General features: G+C 65.4%; 1 protein-coding gene across 5 annotated transcripts in view; it reads right to left on the reverse strand.

The window, feature by feature from the left end:
- PKD1 (polycystin 1, transient receptor potential channel interacting) overlaps positions 1 to 14,614 on the reverse strand; it is a 41,492-nt gene that overhangs the window by 14,243 nt on the left and 12,635 nt on the right. For 2 of the 5 annotated variants that reach the window (XM_077906171.1, XM_077906170.1), the window contains exons 2-18: positions 12,992 to 13,063; positions 12,803 to 12,874; positions 12,389 to 12,558; positions 11,456 to 12,127; positions 11,177 to 11,369; positions 9,807 to 10,027; positions 9,307 to 9,422; positions 8,792 to 8,918; positions 8,279 to 8,526; positions 7,085 to 7,840; positions 6,156 to 6,287; positions 6,055 to 6,073; positions 5,694 to 5,970; positions 5,487 to 5,617; positions 1,322 to 4,938; positions 996 to 1,145; positions 11 to 154 (exon numbers count right to left, since the gene is read on the reverse strand). In XM_077906171.1, the coding sequence (XP_077762297.1) occupies positions 11 to 154; positions 996 to 1,145; positions 1,322 to 4,938; positions 5,487 to 5,617; positions 5,694 to 5,970; positions 6,055 to 6,073; positions 6,156 to 6,287; positions 7,085 to 7,840; positions 8,279 to 8,526; positions 8,792 to 8,918; positions 9,307 to 9,422; positions 9,807 to 10,027; positions 11,177 to 11,369; positions 11,456 to 12,127; positions 12,389 to 12,558; positions 12,803 to 12,874; positions 12,992 to 13,063 (7,117 nt within the window). The remainder of the gene's footprint in view (positions 1 to 10; positions 155 to 995; positions 1,146 to 1,321; positions 4,939 to 5,486; positions 5,618 to 5,693; positions 5,971 to 6,054; positions 6,074 to 6,155; positions 6,288 to 7,084; positions 7,841 to 8,278; positions 8,527 to 8,791; positions 8,919 to 9,306; positions 9,423 to 9,806; positions 10,028 to 11,176; positions 11,370 to 11,455; positions 12,128 to 12,388; positions 12,559 to 12,802; positions 12,875 to 12,991; positions 13,064 to 14,614) is intronic. The other 3 variants (XM_077906174.1, XM_077906173.1, XM_077906172.1) reach the window with 2 other exon arrangements.

The following is a 14,614-nucleotide window of genomic DNA, read 5'->3' on the forward strand; positions in this document are numbered from 1 at the left end:
GCTGGCTCACCCCTCGCTTGGAACCCTCGCTGCAGTTATCACAGCGGCCCTCCAGGTACACGTAGGAGCTTCGACTCACTGCGTACACCGACTGCGCCTTGCAGGACACGCACTCCAAGGACACGATGGGCACGCGGCCCCTGCGGATCAACACCTGGGGACGGAGGTGTCACAGGGAAGCCATGACCTGAGCCAGACCCTCGAATCTGCGCTGCCCGGCGCAGAGCTGGCGGCTGGCCGGGCGGCAGAGGAGGCACCACTGCCCTCCTCTCTGGACCCGGCCAGCTCCTCCTCGGCATGAGCCCTCACCCAGGACGATCACCTGTGCGTCTCCCAAGCTGAGGGCGGTGGTGGGCATTCTCAGTGCTCGCTCACGAAGGGGAACCGACAGATGAGGGCCTGTGTGTGGGGAGGGACCCCGCAGTCCCTGCTGCCCGGGGCTGGGGCCCACCTCAGCCAATCCAGGCCAAACCCCACTCTGGGCAGGCCCACTGAAGAGCCCCGATGTTGGGGGCCGACAGCCCCTCGCAGGGCACCCCCACGCAGCCTAGCGCACCTGCTCCCGTCAGCGCACCTGCCGGGGGATCAGCCACACCGTGGTCCTGACCCGCCTGGAGGGCCCGGGGGAGGGGAGTGGTGAGCACAGGTACAGGTGGGTACAGCCCCTTCCTGTTCAGAAATGAGGACACCCGTGCCCTGGGGAGGGGACTGTTTCCTCACAGCCTTTGGCGCTGAACAGCTGCTCACAGGTGGCTACGGCGCCTGGGGCCCTGGGGCCCATTTGGGAGGAAACCGTGTTGAAGCAGGACACTTTGTTAAAGAGAAATTATCAAAAGCACTAACTCCTAATGAGAACCGGTAGCTTCCAGAAGCACAACATCATTAGTCCTCGCACTGTTTGGGGGCAGTCAGCCCTGGACACTCAGCCCTCCCTGTCCACCCCGGGGGCCCGGAACTCGGCCTTGCTGGTTCAGGCCCAGGCCAGCAGCACCCACCGTCTGGTTGGTGGCCTCCTCCTTCCGGCCGGCCTTCCACACAGTCAGGTTGAAGGTGTACTCCACGCCAGCCTGCAGGCGCTCCCGAGGAACGATGACCACGCTGCTTCCCCGGGGCCCGAAGGTCAGGGTACAGCCACCAGTCTCACTCTGCAGCCACATGGGGAGGAAGCGTGAGACCTGGGATGGCTTCAAAGCAGAGCCTGGCGAAGGCACAGCCGGGAGACCCCCTCCCTATGCTGGGCTCAGCAGCACAAACGACCTAGGGGCCGGGGCCGGGTGAGGGGTGGGGTGGGGACACATCCATGCCCCGCAGGACACCCGACCTGTGTCGAGGCCACACAGGCCCAATGGAAGCTGAGTGGTGTCTGGTCACCATCCTCTAGGTTGGGATCATAGGATTTGCTCCCATCCAGCACCAGATCCTGAGTGTCTGACCACACGCGGTATGAGCCACCCTCAACAATGGGCACCAGGCGCTCAGGCACCACAGTCACATTGGCTTGGATGCTCCGTGCCAGCGGTGTGTCTCCAAATGATACCATGAACACAAAGCAGTAGTGGCCCACAGGCAGTGCCAGCCGTGGCACAACCAGCTGGGGCCGGCTCATGTCCACACTGGGCAGGGCCACAGGGGCCAGGCGCCCAGGCCGCTGGCAGCTGGCAGCACGGTACACCTGCCAGCGGTACTCGGTCTGGTAGGTGACACAGTCGCGCAGGTTGACGTGGGCCTCCAGGTAGTTGCGCTGGGAGCGCCGCATCAACACCTGTGGGGGCAGGGCCACGTCCACCTCAGGCTCCCTGCAGGCCAGCACGTGGACAGTGACCGTGGCCTGGGCCACGAAGAAGCTCACGAGGTTGGAGGCATTCACCTCTATGCGGTAGTCCCCCGGCCGCAGATAGGAGTGTTCAGCCCAGGGCTCCTCCGTGTCCTCCACCACGGCCCCGTCCCCAAAGTCCCAGCGATAGGCCACACGCCGGGGACTAGGGCTTGTGGCGGCCTCAAACCGGGCTGTGCGGTTGGTAAAGCAGCGGCCACTGCGCAGCACCACATGCTGGATGGCATCCTGGACCTCCATCAGCAGCGTGAGGTTCACGCCACCCAGATCATTGAAGGCACGCACGTGGATTTCCAGCAGCCCCGCGGCCACGGGGGTGTAGGTGACATCACGGCCCGAAAGGATGACCAGTGAGTCCCCCTGGACCTTTTGCAAGGAGAAGTACCAGGCGTAGGCCACGCGCGACCCACGCTGCACCCGGGCTGTAAAATTCCTCTCTGTGCCCGTGGGGATGCCCAGCTCGCAACAGTGGGGCACCTGGAGCCCACCCACAGCCTCGAGCACCAAGATGCGCACCTGGGCCTGGGCCCGGCTCACGTGGTTCTCAGCCTGGACGCTCACCATGTAGTCCCCAACTCGGGGGAAGCTGCGGGAGAAGCGGGGCCCGGGGAGCGCCTCCACAGCGGCCCCGCTGACCTGCAGATGGAAGCGCACAGCGGAGCCGGCAGCCAGCATGACCTGGAAGTGGACCAGCTGCCCCGGCTCCACCACCTTGCTGTCGGCCCACACCACCAGGCCCGCAATGGGCTCCTCCACCGTGAGCTCACGGGTGGCCGTGACCCAGCTGACTGCATTGGAGGCATTGAGCCGCACGGAGAAGGCGCCTGCGTCACGGAAGACCACAGCAACGTGCTGGCCACGCCTGCTGCCCCCTGGCACCGTCCAGCACCAGCTCACGTTGGTGCCTGAGTCCAGCTGTCCCCAGAAGGGCACCGCAGAGCCTGCTGCCACGAAGCCGCGGTCTATGTCGCCGGCCCGGATGCTGAGGCCACTGACCGGCACCTGCACAGCCACCTCGATGGTCACATTGGCTGAGCCCAGCCAGTTCGTAGCTGTCACCCTGACCAGGTACAGGCCGGGGCTGGGGAAGACGTGAGTGGAGGATGGCTCTGGGGTCTCCCAGCTCAGTCCTCCCTCCGGGGACCACGTGTAAGTGACACCACTACCCCCAGCCAGCTCGGCACAGAGGGTGACGCTGGAATTGACTATGGCCGGGTTTGGGGAGGCGGCGGCAGCCAGTGCGCCCACGGGCTCCACGAAGTCCACCGTGCGGTTGGCCCAGGATGTGCCCAGCATGTTGGCAGCCCGCAGTTGGACGTGGTATGTGCCGGCCTCGAGCACGGTGAGCGAGAAGGCTTTGCCGCTGCCAGCCAGGGCCGGGCCGCCATCCCGCTGGGCGCTCCAGCTGTAGGAGATGTTGGTGCCGTCGCTGACCACGGCCTGCAGCTGCAGCGTGCAGTTGGTGGGGAAGCAGCAGCCGCCCCCACCCCCTGCCACCTGCAGCCCCTCGATGTGCCGCAGCACGTAGATGAAGATGCTGTCCTGGGCAGAGCCCACCTCGTTCTCAGCGGTCACGATGATGTTGAAGGTGCCCACGGAGCGGAAGGTGTAGGAGATGGTGGGGCCCCCAGGGATGGGCGTGCAGCGGTCACAGAGCACCCAGGAGTAGCGCACGTCGCTGCCGGCCTCCAGGGAGGTGGTGAAGCTCACGCTGCCGTTGAGGGGCACCACCGTGCGGCTGGCGTTGACGCTGAGCCCCTGCACGCGCCGCTGCACCGTGATGTTCAACCAGGCCTCGCCGCGGCTCACCTCATTCCACGCGCTCACCCTGACGGTGAAGTGGCCTGTGCTGTTGTAGGTGTGCTTGATCGAGGGGCCCTCGAGGCGCCCGCCGTCCCCCAGTTCCCACAGGTAGGTGGCGGGGTGTCCGCGGCCCACAGCAGAGAACAGGTAGGGCCGCTGCAGCTCGAGCACACCAGAGCCGTTGACCCCAATGCCCGTGAGCTCCACGGGCTCCTCCACTTCCACGAGTGCAGAGTCATTGGCGGCCGAGATGTTGTTGGAGACAGCGACCGTCACCAGGTAGGAACCTGGGTCCGCATAGGTGAACGTGGCCTCGGGGCCCCCAACACGGGGCGCGTCTTCAGGGCCAAAGTCCCAGGTATAACGGTAGGGGAAGGGGGGCCAGGCGCGAGCCACCAGATGGGCCTCATCCCCGAGGCGCACAAACTGCCTCTCAGGCCACAGGGTGACGTTGCCCACCTCGGGCTCCACGCAGACGCTGGTGAAGTAATGGGCCTTGTTCACATGGCTTGATAGGACCAACGCCAAGGGGAACGTTCCGCTCCGTGTGAAATTGTGTGTCACCGTTGGGTCCCCAAAGATGGTCGTGTTGGATGACCCATCCCCGAACGTCCAGTCAAAGATGTAGTGGGCAGGGTCCCCGGTGACGTGGGCCATGAACCAGGTGTGGGGCTGCACAGGGATGCAGGCCGCAGGCTCAATCCGCAGCACCTCCAGGACGAAGACGTGCACAGGCAGGCTCAGGGCCAGGTAGCCCGCAGGGCTGGACACGCCCACGGTCACCGTGTGGTTCTGTGCCCGCAGGTAAACGTGTTCCACCATGGCCTCGGGGCCCACAAGCACGGTGCCATCCCCCATGTCAAAAGTCCACGTGACGTTGTCTCCCGACTCCAGGGTGGCGCTGACCGTCACGGGCGCACCCTGTTCCACAGATGGGCTCAGGCTCACACTCAGGCCTCGGAGCTCCTCAAAGACGCGGACGCTGGTCCACGCTGTCACACTGCTAACCGTGTTGTTCACCTCCAGATGGATGCGGTAAATACCCCTCGAGGCATATGTGTGGCTGACCTCTGTTTGGTGCTGCGTCACAGCTGGGGAGCCATCCCCAAAGTCCCACGTGTACAAAATGCCCCCAGGTGAAGGCAGTGGGTGTGGGGAGAAGGTGACAGGCTGCCCAGCCACCAGGACGTGGCTTCCCACAGCCACAGCCACCGCAGGTAAGGTGGCGCGCACACTCACAGGCACTTGCTGCGTCAGGTTCTCAAAGGCGTTGGACACCAGCAGGGTCAGGTTGTAGTCACCTAGGGGACAGACCCTAGTGAGGACGAGGCCAGGCCCACTGCCACCACCTGCTTGGCAAAGTCACCACCTAACCCCATGTGGCTGTGCGGTGTTGCCCCTTGGGAGGGCAGCACGGGGCCCCAGTTGAAACATGAAGGGACAATGCTCTTGGACCCAGCCCTAAGGGTCCTTGCAACGAGGAGGGGCAGGGTGCCATTAGCACAGGGCAAGACGCGAGGTGCTGGCAGGAATGAGAGGAGGACAGCAGGTGCCGGTGTGGGGCAGAGGTGGTGGGGGCACCGTGGTTTACTGTGTATTCTGTGTGGGAGGCCTCTAAAACTTGTAACCCCTTCTACCCCAAAAAGGATCTGAGTAAGGACCAAGCGGGGGGGGGGGGTGGTCCGGTTTCTGGCCAGGAGACTGGAATCATGGGGCTCAGCAGCCAGTCCCCTCCTCACCCCCGGCCCCCCTCCCTCACCGTGTTTAGGGCCCCAGGCCATCAACCCAGACCAGATGGAGGGAGGATGGGGACTGTCCCCACAGGAGGTCGGTGGGCCCCAGCCCTCACCTGGGACAGCATAGACGTGTGTGACACTGTGCTCCACCAGCACCTGGGCCACCGTGGGGTCTGGGACCCAGGACTCATTGTATGGAGGCTTGAACTGGCCGAGCACCTGATCCCCATCCCCAAAGGTCCACCTGCCAGGGCAGCAGGCGGACAATGAGCAGGGGTGGGCGCACCCCCGCCCCCGCCCCCTCCCGGTATCCCACACACCGGCAGCTCCTGGCAGGTGGGGGCGTGGAGGCTGGGGGACTGCCTGGCACCAGCCCTGCCCGGCTCGGCCTGCCCCACTGCCTGCCAGGCCGCGCACTCACAGAAAGGCCACCTCCACAGCTGAGTCCACCAGCACGTGCGCAGCCAGCTCCAGAGTCGTGTTGGGAGGCAACACGGGTGGCACGGCAGACACCCGAAGGCCCTTCATCTTGTGCATCCGCTCCACGGTGACATTGTAATTTACGGTGACGTTGCTCACGTGGTTGGAGGCCGTCAGCTGTAGAGACAGGTAGCCGTGCGTGGGCTGCTGCGGGTGGCGGGAAGGCCGCGGGGCAGCGGACAGATCCCACCCTGCACTCACCCGCAGCCAGCCGGGCGTCCTCGGGAGCAAAGCAGAAGGGAAAGCAAAGGTGAGCGCCGCCCGCCCCCCGCCCCCCCACACCCCCCGCCCCCCCCACCCACCGAGAGCTTGAAGACGGCAGCACTCTGGTAGATGACGTTGAAGACCACGTTGTGGAAGGTCAGGGACTGCTTGTCATCAATGGTCCAGCGGAAGACCACATCGGAGCCGGCCTCCACCACGGGGCTGTACCTCTGCAGGAAGGGCATAGCATCGGCCTTTGGGGGCAACTCCACCCTCAGCTCAGGTTCCCCCACCTGGACACGCCTCCTGGGGGGCCTCAGGGCTGACCTCAAGACACCACAGGGGAGAAGGTGAGGGGCCGCGTGGTGTGGGGCTGGGCTGGGGCTGACACACACTTTGACCTTTCAGCCCCTCACTTTCCCGATCTGGAAAGCGACCCAGTACCAGCGATGGAAAGAGCCCTCCATCTCTGGACGTCCGCACGCCCCATCCCTGGGCTCTCCCCGGGCCCCTGAGTTGTGGACAGCACAGGCTGCCCAGGAAGGCCCGGCAGACGCAGAGGGCCTCGTGCTCAGGGATGTTCACCAAGGCGGCCGACAGACCAGGTGTGGCCGGGGTACGCCGAGACCACAGCTGCATGGGTGGAGGGCAGCTAGAGACGGCCCTTCCGACGGCCCATGTGTGAAGGCCGCGGAGCCGAGGGCTGCCCGGCGGGGAGGGACAGCCTGGCACGGGGCCAGCAGCAGGGCACCAGACCCTCTAGCCTGGTGGGAACACAGCAGGGGCCTCGAGAACACACGCAGGTTCGCAAACTTGCAACGGGCTTCTGGTGCACAGCGGCAGCAGAGTCAGCACCTTTACAGCCGCTGTCTTAGCAGGGCCTCTTCACTGACTCCGGAACTCACAAGCCACCTAACAGAACCCTCCGGGAAGCCAACCATGGAGCCTGCTGTCCCCAGAGGACGATCTGCGTCCTCCCCAGGGAGGGGCTGCCCTCAGCACGAGCACCTTGTCTGGCCTCACTTACCACCAGGACTCCCTGCAGCACACGGGCTTCGGGGCTGGGGGCGGCACGAAGGCCACAGATGGGCTCCTCGGCCTTGACCCGCAGGCTGAGGTTGGCGTGGCCGGCGCTGTTCTCCACCATGATCTCCACCGCGTGCTCACCCTCGCTGAGCCCAGGCAGCACAAGCACCGCAAACAGGGTGTCATTGGCCTCAAGAGTGCAGCTGGGTACCAGGGCAGCCACTGTGGCAGGGCAGGTGGCTTCAAAGGGTGCACTGGCATTGCCCCCAGGCCAGCGGGCCGTGGCGGTGGCGTTGGTGCCAGAGTCCACCTGGAGCACCAAGACTGAGCTGTTGGTGGGCACGTAGAGGCGGCCGTCGTGGGGGATCGGGTGGGCGACACGCAACCCAGCTACGGGGGAGAGCACGTCAAAGCTGCAGGACAGGTTGTGTGTGGACACGCTGTTGCCCACGGTGGCCCGGACCTCATAACGCCCAGGCCGCCGCAGCCCTGGGTTGGGCCGCAGGCCCAGGAGGGTGGTGAGGCGCTCTGTAGCCACGAGCAGCCGCAAGGCACAGGCTGGGCCGGCCGGGGCTGCCTCCAGCTGAGCAGGGAGGTGCACCAGCCAGGCCGGGGAGGTGGCGGAAAAGTAGGGGGCCTCAGCACCAGGGGCACCAAGTGCTGGAGAGCAGCACAGAAGGGCACCTGGTCCCGCATCATGCTGCAGGGCGATGAGGTCACCAGGCTTCAGGGGCCCGTCCTGGCCACGGAAGGTGACCTACAGGAGAGGAAGGTAGGTCGTGTCAGGCCCTCCCAGGGGGCCACTGCGGGTCAGGGGCTCTGCAAGGGAGCACTGAAGCAGGGCCTCCAGCAGGTGGGCAGGTTCCACCTGGGCCAGCCAAGACTCTCACTCACAAGGGACAGTGGCACAGGCTCAGAGCGGGGGGTTTGGGGAGGCAAGGATGCAGGCAGGGGTGGGCCTTTCCTGGGCAGGCGTAGGGCTTCTGCGGATGCTGTGCCCAACATAAGCACAAACGGCCAAGGTGGCAGTTTCTGAGGCTGTGGTGCTAACCAGGGACACTGACAAAGCCAGGGCAGGGCCGTGGCAGGGGCTGGGGGGGCTCAGTGGAAGGGTCTGCAGTTTGTGTCTGATGGGGAGACCCAGACCTCGGGCAGCAGAGGGGAGGCAGCTGGCACCCAGGCCAGTGACACGTACTGAGTACTGGGAAGGAGGACCCGCCGGTACAGAGAAGAGGAACTCCCTCAGCAGCATACAGGAGGCCCCGGGGAGTCCTGGCCCAGACATGGACCCATTGGCACAGGCCCAGGGGCCGCAGGGGTCATCTGGTGGCAGGTGGATACTGGCTCTGGGGCACCAGCGTCCCTCTGGGGTGCACTCAGGGACTGACTCAGTCCGGCTCTCCCGGGACCCACTCTCAGGCTCCCTGCTGTTCCCTGGGGCCCCTGCAAGGAGAAGAGGTACGCTGGTCATGCTGATGAGCCCGAGTCGGGGACACCCCCACCATGACTCGAGGACTTGCCAGGCAGCAGCCGGGCCCCCACCATCACGCCTCTCCCCCTCCTGACACTGGGTCAGCTGACATACGCAGTCCTGGGGATCCCAAGGCTGAGTGGGTCTCTCTATGTATGGCTGGAGGCCAATCCAGTAGCCATGGGACCAGTGCACGTGACAGCACAGACACCCCCCCACCTCCAGACAGAGTCCCACCTGCTTCTCCCACGGGCCGAAACACCTGCAGTCGCAGCTGGGTGGGCCGGCGCAGCTCCTGGGTGCCAAACTCAGCTGCAGTGAGGAAGGCTTCCCTGCTCAGGCCCAGGCTGGGGAACACCATCACCTGAGGGGGGGCAGGGGGCGCTGCTCAGCTCCACAGACCCCGACCTCCCCCGCCTGTCCCACCCTGGTCTACCCCACCAGGTGGGGCTTGACACTGTGGAGGACACTCAGGATGAAAAATCAGGTCGAAACCATCTGTGAGCAGAACTGCCACCTTGTTTTGTGAAAACCCCCACAAACACCCGAGAGAAGGCTCGGGAGTACCCAGAGCTTTCTCGGGTACTGGGGTGGGGCCTGCTGTCTGCGTAGTGGAGGGTCCCTGCAGCACCTCCAGTGGGCACACGGGGCATCAGGAAGGCAGGAAAAAGAGCTTGTTTTTAAAGAGCCACAGCAGCCAGTCTAAGGCTCAGGCTCCAGACTGTGTCCTGGAGGGCCCGGGGTCAGCCTACCTCGATAAGCTCCTGGGGAGCCGAGAGGGCCTCCTGCTGTGCCAGGGGGCTCAAGGGTCCCTGCAGGTCCCCAATGGGCGCTCCCACGAGGAAGTTCTCCGCGTCCCACACGGGACCTGGGATGACAAGGGTGCAATGAGGTCCTGGGCCCCGGAGGAGAGCGTTGTGGGGCCCAAGGCAGGGCCGGACCCCGGACGGAGCCACCTGGCAGGAGCCTCCCAGGCCCCGCAGCTTGGTCTGTCTCATCGGGGGCAGGTTCAGCTCAGCACAACAGGTGCTCAGCAAACACAGCGGCCATTGAACAGCTAAGGAAGGAGCCCGGGATGGGGGAGGTGACCGTCTGGCCAGGACAGAAGGGGCAGCCCGGAGACCCTGCGTGGTCGGGGGGGGGCCCTGGGGGCGGGGGAGGACTGGGACTGCCGTGGGGAGCTCCCGCCCATGCTTCGGGGAGACGGCTTCCATCCAGGACAGGTGACCCCACCACCGCGGCCCCAGCACACCTCCAGGCCGCAGCTCGCAGACGTAGCTATGGGGCGCCGAGCACAGGTCCGTGTTGCACTGGCCCGCAGGCCCGAGCCGCACGCAGCGCTCGGCGGTGGCGGGGTGCGGCTCCCCGGGGAGCCAGTTCTGGCAGCTCTCGAGGCTGAAGGCGGCACCCTGCACCACCGGGCCCGCCTCCGCCCCCTCCACGGCTGAGAAGCCGATCCACACGTCCAGGCTCCTGCGGGCAGGCGGTGGGGGGACGCTCAGGGGCTCCGCACAGACACCACCCTCCCCAGCCCTCCCATGGGAGCCCCTCTCCCCACTCTCCACATGGGGAAACTCGGAGGCTCGGAGACCCGGCAAGCAAGGCCACGGCAGTGTCCACACACACCCGTGCGTACAGGGCCGGGGCCCCACCCGCCCACACCGTACTGTGACAAGGCTCTGGGGGCAGGGGCGCCTGCGGGGCGCAGCTGGCTGAGCGGCTGACTCAGTTCCAGCTCAGGTCACCATCTCAGGGTCATGAGATTGAGCCCCCATGCTGGGCTCTGTGCTGAGGGGGCATTCTGCGGGAAAACCTCTCTCCCCCTGCCCCTCTTCTTCCTCCTTTCCTCTAAAATGGATACTAAAAATCTTCAAAAAACAAAAACAAAAAAATCAAAAAATAAAATAAAAAAAACCTCCAAAAAAAAAAAAAAGGCAACTCTGGGTGTAGCATTTGGGGAACAGAACACCTGCACATCAGCCCCCCAAACAGGCCACTGCCCACAGCTCTGCCCACGCGGGAAGACCCTTCTGGAGGCAGGGCTTATCGACACCTGGACAGGGGAGCACCGGGAGAGGAATGAGGTGCCACGGTCAGGGCCAGGGCGGGGGCCCAGCTACTGCCAGTTAAACGGGTGACCTTGGGCAGAGGCCTTGACCATTCTGGGCCTCAGTCTCCCCTTCTGGACAAGCAGGGCATGAGGATGCCCAGGGCATGATCTCATCGGGTCGGCCCACACGGGGAGTCAGGGGGAGATGGGTCTCGGCAGGCGCCGATGGCAGCGGGGGAGGGGTGGTGCAGGCTGCAGGGAAGCACATTTCTTCCGGGTCCAGGGAGGCCCAGGCAGCCTCCACGGTCACAGCAGCACCGTCCCCACCCCTGCCAGGAGGGGCTCAGCAGGGGACAGCGGGGTGAGCAGCAGACAGGACGTGTGGTGCTCCCCCACCCTCACACCTGTGTGAAGAGCTGTCAGGAATGGTGTCCACCAAGCAGGATGTCAGCTGGACGCGGCTCCTCCAGCCACCCCCACCTCTCCTCCTGAGCCTCCTCAGGCCTCAGGCTGTCCCTACCCCGGCATTCTGGGGACCTCACCTCCCAGCCTCTCCAGGGGTGGGGGGGTACCTGGTGACCTGGGAGACCAGGAAGTGCTGGATGGCGGGACTGTCCACCATGGCCAGGGCGGCCCCGGCCCAGGCTCGGCACTGCTCCTGCGCCTGCAGCCAGGCAGCCTTCTCTGCCACCAGACGGTAGCAGTGCCCATTACCAGGGAAGATGACGGTGTCCGAGGGGCAGAGCGGATGCACCACTGCGGGGTCTGCAGATGCAGAAGAGGGCATTGATGTGTGTCCAACCGGAACTGTCCCACCCACTCCGGCCCTTGGGTGCAGGGAAGGCACCCACCTTGGGCTGGCTCCTCGCCCACAGCCACAATGCTGTATGTGGCTTCCAGGTCCGAGCCGCCACGATTTCGGATGCCAAACTTGAGGGTCTCATCGCTGCGCACCGAGGTGAGGCACGTGAGCTCCAGGGAGGCAGGGGCCGCCTCCACGTGCACCTGGGTCTCTACCTGGGCTGAGCCAGCCCCCAGGGCCAGCACAACAGTCACGTGATAGAGCCCGGGCAGCAGGTAGCGGTGAGTGGTGGCAGGACCAGCAATGTCCACCTTGGGGGAGCCATCACCGAAGTCCCAGCGTGTGGAGCTGACGGGCAGGGAGGCAGTGACATGGAAGGCTGCTGGCTGGCCAGAGGCCAGGGGTCCCTGAGGCCCCACCAGGGCGGCCCCTGGGGAGGCGGGGAAGATGTTCTGGAGGAGAGTGGGGCCCCCACACGCAGGGGCAAGGGCCAGTGGGGCGCCGGAGCAGAAGGGCAGGCAGGCTGAGGAGGTGTTGGGGGGCTGGGCGGCCCCGCACAGGCACCAGCCCTGGTCTGAGAAGGCCCCAAGGCCATTGCCAGCCGCAAAACAGAAGGCACCGCAGGCCTCGGGCGTCAGTGGGCCCTCGTGGGCGGCTGAGAAGGCCACCAGCGCCACAGCACCCGAGCTGTTGTCAGGGAGGCAGGCAATGTACTCCTCACCTGGACGGAGCAGACAGGCTGGTCCCCATCACGTCACCTCCACCCAACGGCTGCTGTCCCCACCTCCCGCCCCCTCGCGCCGTCCCCTTGGTCCAGAGGGCCTTCCTCACCCCAACCCGGCCTGTCTCAAGCACCGTGATTACTGTCCAAGCGCCTCTGCTGCCCGGGTCCCGCCTCCCACCAGCCAGGTAACCCTGGAGCACCTACGGGGACCTCCCCAGCAGGGAAGGCCTGAGCTGGCCCCACTCCAGCCACACTCACCACAGCCACCATCCAACAAGGGGACCCCGAGGAGGGGCTGGCCAGCTAGGGGGCCGGGCCCAGCACACGTGGCCGCCTCAGGCCGAACCACGTGAACCTGCTGCTCTTCCGCCCAGCGAGGCAGCCACGCCAGACCGCAGTCACACTCCAACGGGTTTCCGCTCAGGTTTCTGTGAGAGGCATGAGGCCAGGTGCTCAGCAGACGGCAGGGCAGATGGTTGGGGGGGGTACCCGGACAAGCACAGCATCCCACCACCCCTGTGGCAGCCTACCGGGCCCTGAGAGAGCTCCAGTAGGCAAGCAGACAGTCCCCAGGGCCTAGTCAAGTGGGAAGGGGCACAGAGGCCAGATCAGGAGGGCAAAGAGGGTCACGGGGGAGGGGCCTGGCTAATGACACCCACCAAAATCACTTACATTTCACTTAAGTTAAATAAGTTAGAAAATATTCCTTCTTCTAGAGTTGAAATCTTGTTGTTACTGATATCCCTGGAAGAGAGGGGGGATACAGCAGGTCTGATGGGAGCCCCAGTGACCCACACGAGGACAGGCAGCTGCCACCGGCCCACCCCGCAGACTCCCGCGGCCCCTTGGGGGACCACTCACAGCTCTGTCAGTGCAGAGAGGTTTGCCAGGAGCCCAACGTCCAATGCCCGGAGCAGGTTGTGGGAGACGTCTCTGGGGAGCAAAGTGGTCAGTGATCAGGGCCAGAGCCCCGCAGGGCACAGGGCAGACCGAGGCCCACCCCACAGGCTGCTCTGGGGCTGGGCCAGGATGGAGGCTCCAAGTGAATGGAACAGGACAGGGCAGGTGGCCCCCAGGACTCCATCCACGTGCTGCGCCATTCCCTTTCTGCCCCGAGTCCCACCCCTGGCCCAGCAGTGCCACCCCACACAGGGTCCAAAACACACCAGGGCAGCCCAGGGGTCTCCAGGCCTGGGGCCCCGCTGTCACTGGCCTGGGGAGGGTCTCAGGATGCCCCCGAGACACTATGGAGGACAGAAGGCAGGTAAATGGGGAGGGGGCCATGGTGGACAGCCTCCTGTCATGGCTACGGGGACAGGCCACAGGGAAGAGCAAGGCGAACACAACCCCAGGAAACACACCGGCCCGGCAACAAGGTCACACACAGCTCCACCGGGAAGCACGAGGGTCGGGGATCACATACACAGGCTGAAACATGATGCGTGGCTGCTGCGTTGGAGTGGACCCTCCCGAGACCCGGTGACCCCGCGAGAACCCACGCAAGGACACAGGGACCAGGAGTCAGAGCCTGTTCTCCACAAACCACAGGACGTTCAAAATCAGACGTGACGGGGAGTAACCCAGCCGTGGGAAAGGAGCCCAAAGCCCAAGTGACAACATTCTGGAACCACATCGAGTGAAAGAATGCAGAACGGGACGCCCTTCTAGCAGCGTCACCGTACTGGCAGAGACAGGCATCAAAGCCACGGAAAAGCACGCGACGTCCACCCCTGCTGTCACCACGCCAGCGGAGCGCAGGCCAGAGGGCACTGGCCATTCTGGTGCAGGGCCAGAGGCCGCGGCACCCCTTCACACCCACCGCGGCCCGGGCCCCAGGGAAGACAGCGGGCGGTCATGGCCACGTTGACCCCTGGGGATACCCCCGAAAGCACTTGACCCCCAAGATGTGAACGTTCCCAAACCACGACCCCCAGTGCTGGCAATGCTCCCCCCACTGCCCGGGGAGGGTGGAAGCCCTTCAAGCAAGGCACCCCGCAGCCAACGACTCCACTCTCCCTCCCCGCCTGGACTCCTGGGGGCGTCCCGCTTCCTGGGACAGAGACCCGCGGAGCACCCTGACTTGGGGGGCACTTCCGGTCACCCGCTCCACCTCAGCCTCTCATCCCCCCAGGCTCACACACATGTCGGAGTAGCCCCCTGCCGTGGCCTCCACACCGACGAGGCCTGGGCCTCCCACCCGCAGAGCCCATGCCCTTGCAGGTGCCACTGCCTGCCCTTCGATGTCCCCACAACGCCTCTCAGCGGCCTGACCGCAGGCCCCCGAGACCCCCCAGTGGTGCAGAGGCCCGGGGTCCGCTGACGCCTCCTCCAGGCCCTGCTGACCTAGCTCCTACAACACTCAGATTCCCCCACTGCCCCAACCACAGCCTGGTCCCAGCACCCCCTCCCGGGCACCTCCCTGGCCTCCCGAGGCAGCCTGCCGCGCGTCCAGCCCCAACAGTCACCCTCTGAAACAGGGCCTGC

Source organism: Canis aureus, chromosome 8 (assembly GCF_053574225.1).
Source record: "Canis aureus isolate CA01 chromosome 8, VMU_Caureus_v.1.0, whole genome shotgun sequence".
Taxonomy (NCBI): domain Eukaryota; kingdom Metazoa; phylum Chordata; class Mammalia; order Carnivora; family Canidae; genus Canis; species Canis aureus.